Below are 13,161 nucleotides of genomic sequence, written 5' to 3' on the forward strand. Positions count from 1 at the left end.
AAACTCACCAACTGCAAATCTCACCAAACTGTGGTGAGATTGAGTTTAATGATTTTTGCTTTACACCTGAATGCAGCCGAATCTTCCATAACGGCTTGCAGCAGTCCCTTCGTGTCTGCCATCGGTGAAGATTAAAAAGAGATAGCAAACTATGCTTTCTCTTTCTAAGAAAACGATGTGCAATGGAATCATTTTTGTGTCGAGTCAACTCTCAGCTTGATTTTTGCACGTTGTGAATAGTCTTGCAATATCAAAGGAGCTTGTAAAATCAATATTAAGCATGATATTTTGTTCCAATATCACGCGTGATATTGCGAGCGCATGAGAGCGGAAAAATATCAATTGATTTCTGATTTTGCCAACACTGGTCCTGATAGAAGATACAAGTACCGTGGACGAACGGCACTTCATGCATATTGACGGTGTTCATTTTTAATTTGCACTTCTAGTAACCTTATCAGCATCAGAAAGGCAGATTTAATTTAATATGTTCAGACTTAAAACGGTCAGATTACCGGGGGCCCACGGTATACTTTTAGGCTTTTAGTGCTTTAAAGTTTTCAGCCTCGTCCCTAAAATCTAACTAGGCCCGACTTTAAAGTCTTGTATGTATCAAACCCACTTGATCAGCCATGAAGTCTCCTGAACCCCTTCTGAAAATTCCATCTAGCATCACTGGACTTATTCAAACAAAATTTAGATCTCCCACGAGGCCCAAGATTTTCACTCAATAGTTGCCCTTAGGTATACTCAAGATAAGATCTAAGATCGTCAAAATAACTATAAGACAGTTGCCAGTGCGAATTAAGCGGGAGCCATGATACCAACCAGTGGAAACTAACGATTTTAAATTGGCTCACTACTTGACTAGCCTATTGGTCCCAAGCAAATCGATTATCGAACCCCATTCTAGTCGAAATTCTAGTACACTGGAGTCGCTTTTTACGCGGGTGATAGGTCCCGCGTAAAAAAAACCGCGTAAATTCCGGAATCCGCGTAAAAAAAAACCGTGTAAATTCCGAAATCCGCGTAAAAAAGACCGTGTAAAAAAAACCGCGTAAAAAGCGACTCTAGTGTATAACGATGTACCGCGTCAATTCTGAAATCCGCGTAAAAAAAACCAAAATCCGCGTAAAAAAACCGCGTAAATTTCGAAATCCGCGTAAAAAAAACCGTGTAAAAAAAAAACCGCGTAAAAAGCGACTCCAGTGTACTACACTATGGTTGTTTTGATTCGCTATGAAAGTTTGACAGATAAAATGAGGGGGTCGTGGATTTTCCTATGTTTCGAAGGGTGCATCGAGAGCTGAGCCAAAAAGTTGAGCACGTTTCTTCGGGACCTTCTAGTCTTATATATTCGCGAATATATAGTTCCAGCCGAGGTTCCTTCTTCTTCTTCTTCTTCGCATTTCAAGCTAATTGCATATCGCAAATTAGCTTACGTGCTTTCGTGCTCTCAACTTAGTGTTCTAGATGCACTTATTAATTGAGAGCTTTCGATGCCTGTACCATTTTTGCATTAGTATAATAATTGTGTGGCAAGTACAATCATACTCTATGCCCAGGGAAGTCGAGAAATTTTCCAACCCGAAAAATTCCTAGACCGGACCGGGAATCGAACCCAGCCACCTCCAGCATGGTCTTGCTTTGTAGCTGCGCCTTTACAGACTGTCCGGCCATATCTCTGAAAACAGTCGACCGATTTCGAAAATATTCAATATCGTGGACCCCGTTTATTTGAACGTCACTTCGTGCATATTAACGGGGGTTTTAATTTGTACTTCTAGTAACCCTATTATCATCAGAAACGCGAGTTTCTGGTAGCCTTATTTATTTGTTATGATTCTCCGTTCCGTTTCGTATCGTTCCATTTCACTTTCTTTTCTCCTCTGTTCGGGACATAAAACTACTGCGACCAGCAATTTGATCTATTGTAGTATATCCCGTGTCCTTAGTTTAGTGCATGTCGTATAACTCCATCACTATTGAGAAATGGTGAAACATTCGGATAGTGACCATGCATCAGAACCCTAGTCTTAACCACTTCAAACTAAGGAACAACGAATAGAAGATAAGAAATCACATAGATGAAGACTAACTAACTCATTTTTTCCTTGTTTCAAGATCATCCTCGATCCAGGCAACCCGAGAACTTATCACTATCAACAAGGCATAACAAGTAACAAGGACTAAGATGTGTTCCTTTGATTACTGAAAAATCCTGTTCCCCTAGTTTGAAGTAGTCAAGACTAGGAATCGGTGGTAGATCTTCCCGTAACGTACCACGAAAAGGTGATCTACCCACGTTACGGGGCATTTCACTTTACTCCTTTCCATGTGCTAAATTACGTTTGAGCAATTTTTGGTTTGCACGGTGTGCAGATTAGCGGGGTTCAAGCTAAAAAGTGTTCAGATTACCGGGTGTCAATTCGGTCCAGTGGTTGCTGAGAAACACATCGCCCAAAATTGTGTAACATACATACACACATACACATACATTTTCTGATTTCTTCGAGCTGAGATGAATGGCATATGACACTTCGCCCACAGACAAACAGACATAAATCATTTAATATTTTTCAATATAAAACATCGTCGCTAAAACACTACCGCCATCTGTTGACTATACTGTGATGGATAGTACGCTGAACAGATGGCGGTAGTGTGTAAACGTCAAACGCAAGGGAATTGACTATGCGCGCCACAGGTGGCGGTACTACCAACTAAAAACATTTAAATTTAACGTTAAATGCGTGTTAGATGAACAACTTGCAAGTGTTATGTCTGTTTGTCTGTGATTCGCCCTTCGGGCCTCGGATCGAATATGTACACCATTCTCTGCAAGAAGGCAAATTTATTCGACCTTTTCAAATTCTAACACCTTGTAAATGTTATGTCCGGTACTTCAAATAAAATGATCTTGAGTGATTGTAACACCTCTATTTTTATTGGAAGTCTAATGAATCGTCCGGTGACAGATATTTAATTCAAAGGTTGTTCTGATTGGATTGCGTGTCCAATGATTGCTGGGATCTAACATTTCCCCCCTTAAGGTGGTTCGCTGTGGGTTCATTATTCTCGCTACCGCTTCGAAACTTCAAGTGCACAAATATCAGCTTCCACGACGCTTGCTGCGCTGCAGCATACATGTAGCAATTTCAGGTGAAATGGAACTCAAATTTCCGAGATTTGTGTAATTGAAAATTCGAGGTGGAAGTGCATTTATAGCCTACGTGGCGGCCATTTGTGGATTCTACAACGAATCACCTTAAGGTTTCATCATCCAATAGGGCTTGAACCGGGGTGGAAGTTGGATCATACGTCGCCCTCTTTCTAGGATTGGTGTAGCCGTTTGGACTGGTTCTTCTTCTTCAGTTGGCGTTGGTTCCTGTTCATCTTCGGATTCCTCATTATTGGTACCTTCATTTTCCGACAAGTCATCGGTCAGGTTGAAATCATCTAGATTGTTCGGAAATGGTTCTTCAAACTGCAGTGCTTCTTCATGCGATTGGAACCACAATTGGAGTTGTTAGTCCGAAGCCATCGAAGAATATCGAAAGCGGTGTCGGATGAACTGTTGGACTGCTTTCTAGAACACGAGTCTTCCCGCTGGTTGATCTTTAAGGAACACATTGTAGTTGACGGTATCTATCTTCTCGATTACTGTTGTTTATTCCCACTGCCAAGATTTCGCTCGATGTATCTTGACTCTCTGGACTGCGCCGTCTTCTTGGTTGAAAGAGTCATTCTGTATCTTCCTGCCTCTGGATATGGTGCCACGTTCGGTCGGTTTGAACATTGATGATATGGTACGAAGTGGTCTTGCAAACATCATCTCTGCTGGAGATTTGCCATCCATATCGCCATTTGGTGTAGAGCGATATACTTGCAGGAAAGTTTTTAGTGCTTCCTCAAGCGTTTCTCCTCCAGAACGAATTTTCCGGAGGCTTTTCTTCAATGTGGCTAGGAAGCTTTTGGCAGACCCGTTTGATTGTGGATGATACGGAGCAATTCGAATATGGCGCACTGGTGCAGAAATCTTGGAATTCATGACTTGAAAACTGTTGTTGCGAAGGATTGATTCAGCAGCTCCCTGAACTACTGTAAATTGTTCAACGTCACTTTTTCGTGCAATGAACTACCGTGAACCCCCTGTAATCTAACCGTTTTTAATCACTTTTTAATTTTAACCCCCCTAATCTGTACAAACCTGGTGTGGAATTGATGGGCTGTAGGGAAGAGCGCTACTTCGTCGTAATCGCCCATTTCCGTTCTATCGAGCAGAAATCATCAATAATATCAATGATTTCACCATGCACAAAACAATAATACGTTTGTTCCGATGCGTTAGTTCATTAGCTACGACATAAACCCTATTAGAGCGCATTGTATGCATATTTACGCTCATTGTTCTCAAAACAAAAGAAGCGCTCCTAGCGCATCCCCTTTTTCTCCGTTTATCCGTAGGACGAAGAAAATCTAATGGCGTTTCAATGCGTTTGGACGGAATTGAAACGCGTAGGACGAATTTAGAAGCAAAAAGCAGTGTTAGATTTGTAATAATATCTCAAAATTGTTTGAATCTTTATCAAATCCAACGGTACGTATGGAAAGGTGGATACATTTAGAAGTTATCTTTGATGAAAACATTCCATGTTTTGTTCAAACGCTTTCCAAAAAGCGTGGTAAAGTGCGGGATGTCCTTAGTAGGACGGAAATTAGATCAAAAACCCTATGTATTGTACGATTCAGTTCTTTCGTACACTGAAAAAAGTTTTCATATAGTTTCCATTGGGAACGCACATGATATTTTTCCAATGACAAATTTAATTATTTTTATCTGAAATTCACATAACATTCACATGATCACATGAATTCTATGTGATAAATCACATAAACTTCATTGGACACATAAGGTTCATGTGATTTCGTGGTGCGATTCCCAATAATGAGATCACATGAAAGTTATGTGAAATTCTAATGGATATTTTCCATCGGAAATGTGATTTATTTTTTAAGTGTACGCTCAAGCACGCTCGTAGTGACGTCATAACGTTTGTTTCAATCCGCGTTTTGATAAAAAAATTAATATCAAGAGCAAATTTTCATTACGTCGAAACCCTAATAAAAATTACCATAAACGAACGATAACCTAAATAATAGAACTATTTCACAAATGATTTGGATGATACCCAGAATACGTCGTTAAACAAAATAACCATAACAATTTTATTAGGGAAGTAACAAAGGTAAACAAAGTCGAGCTATCAGTGTCAATCGACACAATATACTGTCCGAATATAGGATCACATCCCATTTTTAAATTTATTTACCAGTCAAATTGCTTTTTGACGTAATCACCTTCCGATCAAAGTATTTTTCGATGTTACTTAAGTCACCTGATTTCTATGGAGATGCCGTTTGTCTTAAGTAACAGCGCAGATAAACCCGTGAAAAGTGTACGTACGTCGTTTTGCTTTCTCATCATTAAAGTGAATAAATCAAACTGTTTGTTGCTAAGATGATTTCGGTGGTCCTAAAATGATGAATGGGCTGCACGTGAGGAGACGTGATTGATAATTCTACCGAATATCCTGATAAATACACTTTGACTTAAGTAATCAGTGCGCAAAACAGTCAGGTTCATCGAGTCATTTTGATATGAATATGAACTGCCGTCTGCCTCATCATTCACTGCCTCGTGAGAGTCTGAATGATTCAGAGGTAAACGAGTCACTGACAGCCGAGCACTTAGTCAGTAGCTCAGTCAACACGTTTATTCTGCCATTAGGGGGTCACCAAACGACGTATAATAACTTTTGACTCAAAAACCAGTATTTTTAGCATGAAAGCTAGCGATCTGCTTTGTATCTCTCCCGCAATGTTTACCTTTTTCCCTCCACCAACACATACGTGAGGGTTGAATCTACACGCCATCCTAACTAAAAATGGCTCAAACTAAAAAGACTGAATTGGGTTGTTTAACGTCGAAAAATATACTGATTTTTATACATCATCTCATAGAGCTTCGTTTTCTGAGCACAACGATATTTTTATTGATCCCGTAGAAATTCATCTTGATTTTTAAATCAAGATTTAATTTTTTGATCGTTGACATTAAATCTGCTCGTTGACAGCTCGCTCCCATACAAAGTCCCACCAAGGGGCGCTAAGATGGTGATTTTTGCTAATGTAATCGTACTTATTCAAAATAGTTCCAGTGTACCAAAATTGATGAAATTTAGGATTTCGGTTCCATTTTTAATATCTGCATGCATTAATATCATTTACCTCAATACCCCTAAACAACCCAATTGGGTAAAGAGGCGACATATTGTCCATTTGACAGGTCTTCTGCTCGATTCGAATAACTTCTTGGAATAATCTGGCCACCCGGACGCCAGATTATTTTTCCATTATCGATAGCTTCTCAAAACTTTTATCGGTAGTTATAGGTAGGCCGTCTTAAGAAGGCTTTCCCGAAACTTGAAACCAAACAAAACATAGGTATTGCACATTTTTCAAGATTACTAAAAACCTGTGATTCCCGGTGGGAAAAGTGAAAAATCGGTAGTTTTTAACCTTTCGTCCGTGAATCGGTAGGCATCCCAAAAATCGGTAGGACTACCGATAAATCCGTAGGTCTGGCCACCCTAATGTCCTATGACTTGACAGATAATTGATTGAAATTCAGCCTCTTTAGCGCATTCAGATAGATTCAGATCATGGACTCTAGGTCTGTGCCATAAAAAGGGAGATCATGGAATGGAGTAAAGCGAAATGGAACATTGTGAAACGGAACGCATAATCAAAACAAAACAATAAATAAGGCTACCAAAAACACGCTTTTCTGATGATTTTGGGGTTACTAGAAGCTCAAATTAAGGTATTACATATCAAGAGCCACATGTAAAAGGGCATACAAGCTTTTTGTAAATAAACCTTTGTAGGCCCTCTTCTCGCCAACCGAGCGTCGCCCATGCAAACTAACAACATCATCGGGAAGGGGAAATATTGATGGTTTGCGCTGGTGTCATATGGGTGGCGAGGAAAAGGCATAATAATGTTTGTTTACAAAAAGCTTGTATGTCCTTTTCACATGTTGTTCTTGATATATTGAAATGATTGATTATGGGTAAAATTATATTGAGCACAACGTTTCGAAATGATCTCCATTGGGACCAAAATGACAGATCGTAACACAAATGCTAGCACATATGCCTCCTTTTCCATAATGGAAATTTTCAAAAGAAAATGTCATTCATGGCGGTGAGCTCCATCCCGGATTAACTTTTAATACCGACCCTGATTGATTCATCTGCAAAATGTTTGCTTAGAATCGTGTTGATTAATTCCGATGTTGACATCATAGCAGCCGGACATTTTTAACGGGGTTTAATCCGAGAATAATGCCGGATGGAGCTTACCAACCATCAAAGTTATTCAGGGATGGCTCGCTCTTTTAGGACTTTTTCATTACTTTTTAATATAGACTGCTTACGTTAAATCCAATTGAATTTTCAGTTAACCCATCTTAAAATAGATAGTTTAATGCTATTAATCTCTCTATCAAAATTCAAAATTTTCTCACCGCAGAGCCACACTTTGCGTTTTAACTAAAGATGCACTTGACAGCTAGGTTAACTGAAAATTCAATCGAATTTAACGTAACAAAAAGAGTGATCCATAACTGGTTATTATTAAACTTAAGATCGAGCTTATTCAACTAAAATGAATATTAAATTAGCCCTGTAAATGAACTTTACGTGACTCACAAACGGTTCCAACGAAGTCAACCAGTCCAACGATTACGCCAGACGGCTACTCATTCCTCGATTTCACTCTTATCAACGAATAAGAAGAAAAAAAAAATGCTTTCTTATCGAGACCATATAAAACCACCTTGCCAGATAACATTATTTACATCACTAGCATCTTGATCGGCCAGGAACGAAGAACGGCTTATGACCAAACCACTTTTGTTTTCCTTTTTTTCTTCTCCGAACAGATACCGAAAGTCGAACAGTGAACCTTCCAACGATCTCCGCGACGGCCATCACCACCCATTGGTTTGAGTGAGTGTAGCCGAGAAGCCTTCCGAACAGTCCAATCAAATCTAAAGAAAAGAAAAGACAAAAAAAAGTGTCGATACCAGCCATCAAGGGACTACAATCCCGCCGCACCGTACTTCCCTCTTTTTTTTCTCCCCTTGAAACGGGACGCCCGCGCGCGGCACGCTGACCAAACACTGGCAAAGCTGGCGGGCAACTCGCGAGGGCTGTGGCAGCTGAAGCAGGAGGCGATGGACAATATGGTCGAGGAGAATGGATCCTCCTCGATGGACCCGCTGGCCTCGGGCGGTTCGTCCGATCAGCAGCATCACAACAGCAGTTCCGGACCGGCTGGTGGCGGAGGTTCCCGAGTCAACAGTGGTGGTGGGCCCAGTTGTGGCGAAAACCTCACCTCGTCGGCAAACGTTGTACAAATTCTCCCGTCATCGCATACCAGCAGCGGCAGCATGCAGGTGAGTTACGGTGTTACATTTATCTATACTGAAGCAGGACCGTCGTGGTGTAGTGTAGAAGGTTTGATGCGGGAGAAATGTGAGCAGGGCATGAATATTGCTAATCCAGGGATAAGTGGCCAAGGTGTTTGACAATATATGAGTTGTTTAGAGAGCACGCTGTTCTCTTGATTGTAACTCGAGATAAATACCTCTCAGACGTTCAGTTTCATGAGTACATTATGGACAACAGAATCTTCGCTGAACATTTCAAGTCATATGGTACAATAGTTAAAAAGTTACAACTGGTTTTTTGGGTGTTGAATTTTTCATCACGGGCAGCCTTTATACACTCCTTTGCAAATTATACTCAGGCTGTGAACCATTTGTCGAGTTAAATTTAACTCGTGGTTAAGAGTGACATTTCGAAAATTATTTTCCATGTTCTAAAATCCCTGTGTTATCGATCGATCGGTTTTAAAGCAGAACTCAGCCATGGTTGTCAAAGTTTAACTTCTTGTCTGTCAGAAATAACCACGCTCGGGTAGCAGGATTAATCGATAACTTTCCAGCTGTCAAATTTTAACCAAAAGTTGAAAAAATCCGCCAATGGTTCACAGCCTCGGTGACTGAGTAGAATTGTAGTGCCCTCTCTTTTTATCGCACGGAAATGTTACTCAGTTACAGTTCAAAACATGATAGGTACAGCATGGTGATGTAGGTTTGTCACTATATGGCTGAGAAATTGGGGGGGGGGGGGGGTCAGTGTGGTTTTAGAGCAAATTGTAAACAAACTTGGTCGCTCCTCCATACAAAAATCTTCTCATTAGAACATCTATATATACTCACCTTGGTTCAAAAGGGAGTTTACTTAGTGACTGAGTAAGTTCCCTTTTGAACTGCAACTGAGTTAAATTTCCGTGATTGAAAAGACAGGGCACTGAAATTCTACTCAGCCACTGAGTATAATTGAACTAGAGTGTAGCAAATATGAATTACACTCAGAAAAGTGGACACTTGACAATCGTAACTTTTGTCTTATTCTCTTTATGGATAAAGATTAGAAAATATTTAACAGTTCTTAAGCTGTTATTATGAAAAGGAAATCATATGCAATCTTATGAGAATTTAACATGTTGAACTAACCTGGAATTCAACCATTAACGTTGAGACTATTGATTGTGCAAATAGCACTCACATCGCTTCGGATCTTTTGGCTCGTGAAGGTACCAACGCGTTCAAACGTTGATTTCTTACGAACAGATCGCTCCAGTCTCAGCCCCCTTTTATGACTCAACCGCACAGTCAGGAGGGTCGACATCATTGTGCAAGCATTTTTGATAAACTATAATAATCGCAGCATGTATGCATACATATATGTACGTAGTCGGCATTTATGACCGTACTGCCTCCTAAACATATGATGATGATGATGACACATTGATACGGGTGACATCATCGTTGAGCTTACCGCCAAAAAATACAAACTGAAGAAACAAAAAAATCATTTCGAAAAAGCGTTGCGTCTGGACGGAGGAAAGCCTTTGCCTTTCTGTTTTCGGTTAGGCAGGTAAATACAACAAATATAATCGCACGTGTGCGAGGTGGAGGGGTGGCCTGAGTGAGTGGAGCAACAAAACCCCATGTCGAGTCACACTAAACGTCTGTTGGCTACTTGGATACCTACCTACCTACTTCGATCTAGTGTATAGCAACGGCACGGCAGACTGGATGGGGAGAGAAAACCAGAAACGATACCCTGATGTTGTTGGCGAATGACGTCATTCCAGAGCAGCGCGGCTGACGCGATTTGCGGACATGGTACAGCATGGAAGGGAAAAAACGTTTTGCATATTTTATATTTCTTTTATAGTTGTTTATATTTATATTTGCCGATTCCGTTTCGGGTCAATACCTAAGCGATTTTGTTCTTTCTCTCCTCTAGTGCTGGGCCGGGCACTGATTGGCTTCTTTTTCTCAGCTTTTCCTAATTTTTACTCTCGCCAAACCATCTCACCTCACTTTGCACTATCATAAACATAGCAATAATTGAACTAATTTTGAATGGATGTACATTAGCAGTTGGTTTCTAATTGATTCTAATTTCTCCTTGCGCTGGTTGGGCGAGCAGCAATCAATACGAAAATGAATAAAGTACACAAATCCTCTGATTACAAATACCTGTTGTATGTGGGAATTTCGGGGAAATTTTGCAAAGTTTATTGCTCTTCTATTTCGATCGATTCATAAGCGATCGATTTGGATGCCTTTGCTTCGCTTCTGATGCTAACAATTATTTTCTAATTAAAACCGAGTTAAGACGAGGCAAGTGAGTTGAATTCAACTCACTTCGATCTGGCAGTAGACGTTCAATTGACTTGACATCAAATAGAACAAGTCTGACATCGACCAGCTTTCTGGACGTTCATTTCGCAATTCAAGTGAGTTGAACGATGAATATTGAATAATCTAATCCATGCAAGGTGACTACATATAGGTGTTCTAATGTGTCAAATTCATGATTCAGCCATGTTGGATTTTTGTATGGGACAGCGACCGAGTTTGTCTTCAATTTGCTCTAAAACCGCACTTATCCCCCCCGCGACCTCCTCGCCTATATAGTGACAAAGCTGTATCACCATGTACCCACCATGATTTAACCTAAGAGGAAGAGGAGACAACTGGCTTCTTACTCTTTTTATCTCTATCTCTATCTATATCTACCTCTATCTTACGCACTTCAAATCGGCCAATCACGAGCTGGTTCGTGTTTGGCAGAAAAGGGGTTCGTATACGCCTTTTTAATAGAAACTAAATGATCGATTCAGCCTCTGGTGGTGAATAAGAGAACTTCAAAAAGAGTGTTGTGAGCAGAAATTTCTGCCGTGAGACATTGGAAGCGGAACACTTTTTCACTATTCCTGATAATTTGATTCATCTGAGATGCTCCAAAGCTTTATCTACAGTTGAAAAATTTAATTCTGTATCGTTTTTGAAAGGAACCTGCTGGTGTTCACGAATATTTTTGTTGAGAAAAATGGAAAATTAGGATAATGCCTTGTAGTTATGATCTTCCGGATTTCTTGTGCGTGAATAGTTGAGATACAAATCAGTTCAAATCTTTGGAAAATCGTAAAATAAGACAATTACTGATGGAAATTGGCAAGATGTTTAATGAAAAATGCTTTAATTTGCGTTGTGAAAAATCCTTATACTGATGTAAACAAACAGTTTGGTTGACATTTCCTCTCGAACTCGCATGGCGCACTCTACGTTGGTGCTGCATTAAAAGGGCCTATTGTCTCCTCTTCCTCTTAGAGTTTAACCTGTCAGCTGGGTAATATTACATTCAAAGTGTTTTTATGTTACTTCATACGCGAAGTTAGCGATTTTGAATGTAACAACTCAAGGCGGGAGTAGCCGTCAACAATGCTGATGATGGTACATCACGCAACAACCACCCTACTGCCTTCTCTCTGAGATGACCAAGTTGGTCATGACGAGAGGAGCAACACAATACTTGGGTAAAGAAGAATTGCATTATAACACACCATCGACTGGAAATGCTCTCGCAACGTGGGGCTTTAGGTAGTGATGAAAACGTCGCTAGAACTATTCCACAGCCGCTGTCAGTGTATGAGCAAAAGAAGGACGCACATTTTTTGCCTGTAGACTTGGAGACATACTTCAAGTCTCCGCGTACATCGTACGGGTTAGGCAAAAGATGTGCGTCTAACTTTAAAAACTGTCGCATTAATGGCCCTTCGCTCATTTTCAACTTCTATTAAATGTTCATACTGCCGTACTCTAACGGAACTATCCACCTACCCTCTTCTAAAGATCATTATCTAGCTAATAAATTATCACACTAAAGCTTCATGTTAGCATTTCCAACCAACTCTGGGTGATATTATTTAAATATACCTGAACATTATATAGCAGTACACGGTCCCTAACCTCACTTTTTGGTTTCAATCATTTTGTCTCTGAGTAAAAGATTGGCAACGAATGAGAGCCAAAACAAACCACCCAAAACTGTCAAAATTTACGGGTGAGAGAAGAGTGCACTGATCTATCGAGTAATCTTGCTGTGCGAGGTGCGATAATTTTCAATGTATAAATTACAACTCTGTTTGTAGACGGTGTCAATTCTCTCGCAACACGAGAAAAGGGCCTATCATTGTTGATCGATTCTCTTCATCGATTTTCTCTTTCGCGAATAACCCGGCGGCAAATGAATTTCCCATTCTTTGTGTTGTTTCAGGCGCAAGCTAGCATCATCTTCTGTCGACCTGTGCTGGGAGCTTAGCGAGAAATTCGTTTATGTTGCCGTGATAAACCGAAGAGAATCGATCAACGAGGACAGGCCCTTTTCAAATGTTACGCGAGAATTACCTCTTTCAATTTGGTTTCCATTTCTTTCTGCACGGCCAATGATATCAACCCAAATTTGAGTTCAGTTTACTTATAAATTGCACAAAGTGCAGGTACTTAGCGATGAGTAAATTTGCCTCATGTTTTTCCAGGTTTTCCAGAAAAAAAATCCCGAATATGAGAAAAGTAAAGATTGGATTCTCTCAGTCCATTGGCACTACTCCTAGATTGAGCAAAATTTTAGTAAATTTTCCTCATTTTTCCGGCTGATTTTTGAGGTTTGC

The 13,161-nt window shown here is 40.2% G+C and overlaps 1 protein-coding gene across 10 annotated transcripts in view; it reads left to right on the forward strand.

Annotated features, from left to right (window-relative positions):
- Positions 1–13,161, forward strand: part of CrebB (Cyclic-AMP response element binding protein B) — a 64,016-nt gene that overhangs the window by 8,072 nt on the left and 42,783 nt on the right. For all 10 annotated transcript variants that reach the window (XM_065221396.1, XM_065221397.1, XM_065221398.1 and 7 more), the window contains exon 2: positions 8,009–8,524. In XM_065221396.1, the coding sequence (XP_065077468.1) occupies positions 8,303–8,524 (222 nt within the window). In that variant the 5' untranslated portion in view covers positions 8,009–8,302. The remainder of the gene's footprint in view (positions 1–8,008; positions 8,525–13,161) is intronic.

This window comes from Ochlerotatus camptorhynchus, unplaced genomic scaffold, assembly GCF_037179485.1.
Source record: "Ochlerotatus camptorhynchus isolate MF236.1 unplaced genomic scaffold, CSIRO-AGI_Acam_v1.1 ptg000141l, whole genome shotgun sequence".
Taxonomy (NCBI): Eukaryota; Metazoa; Arthropoda; class Insecta; order Diptera; family Culicidae; genus Ochlerotatus; species Ochlerotatus camptorhynchus.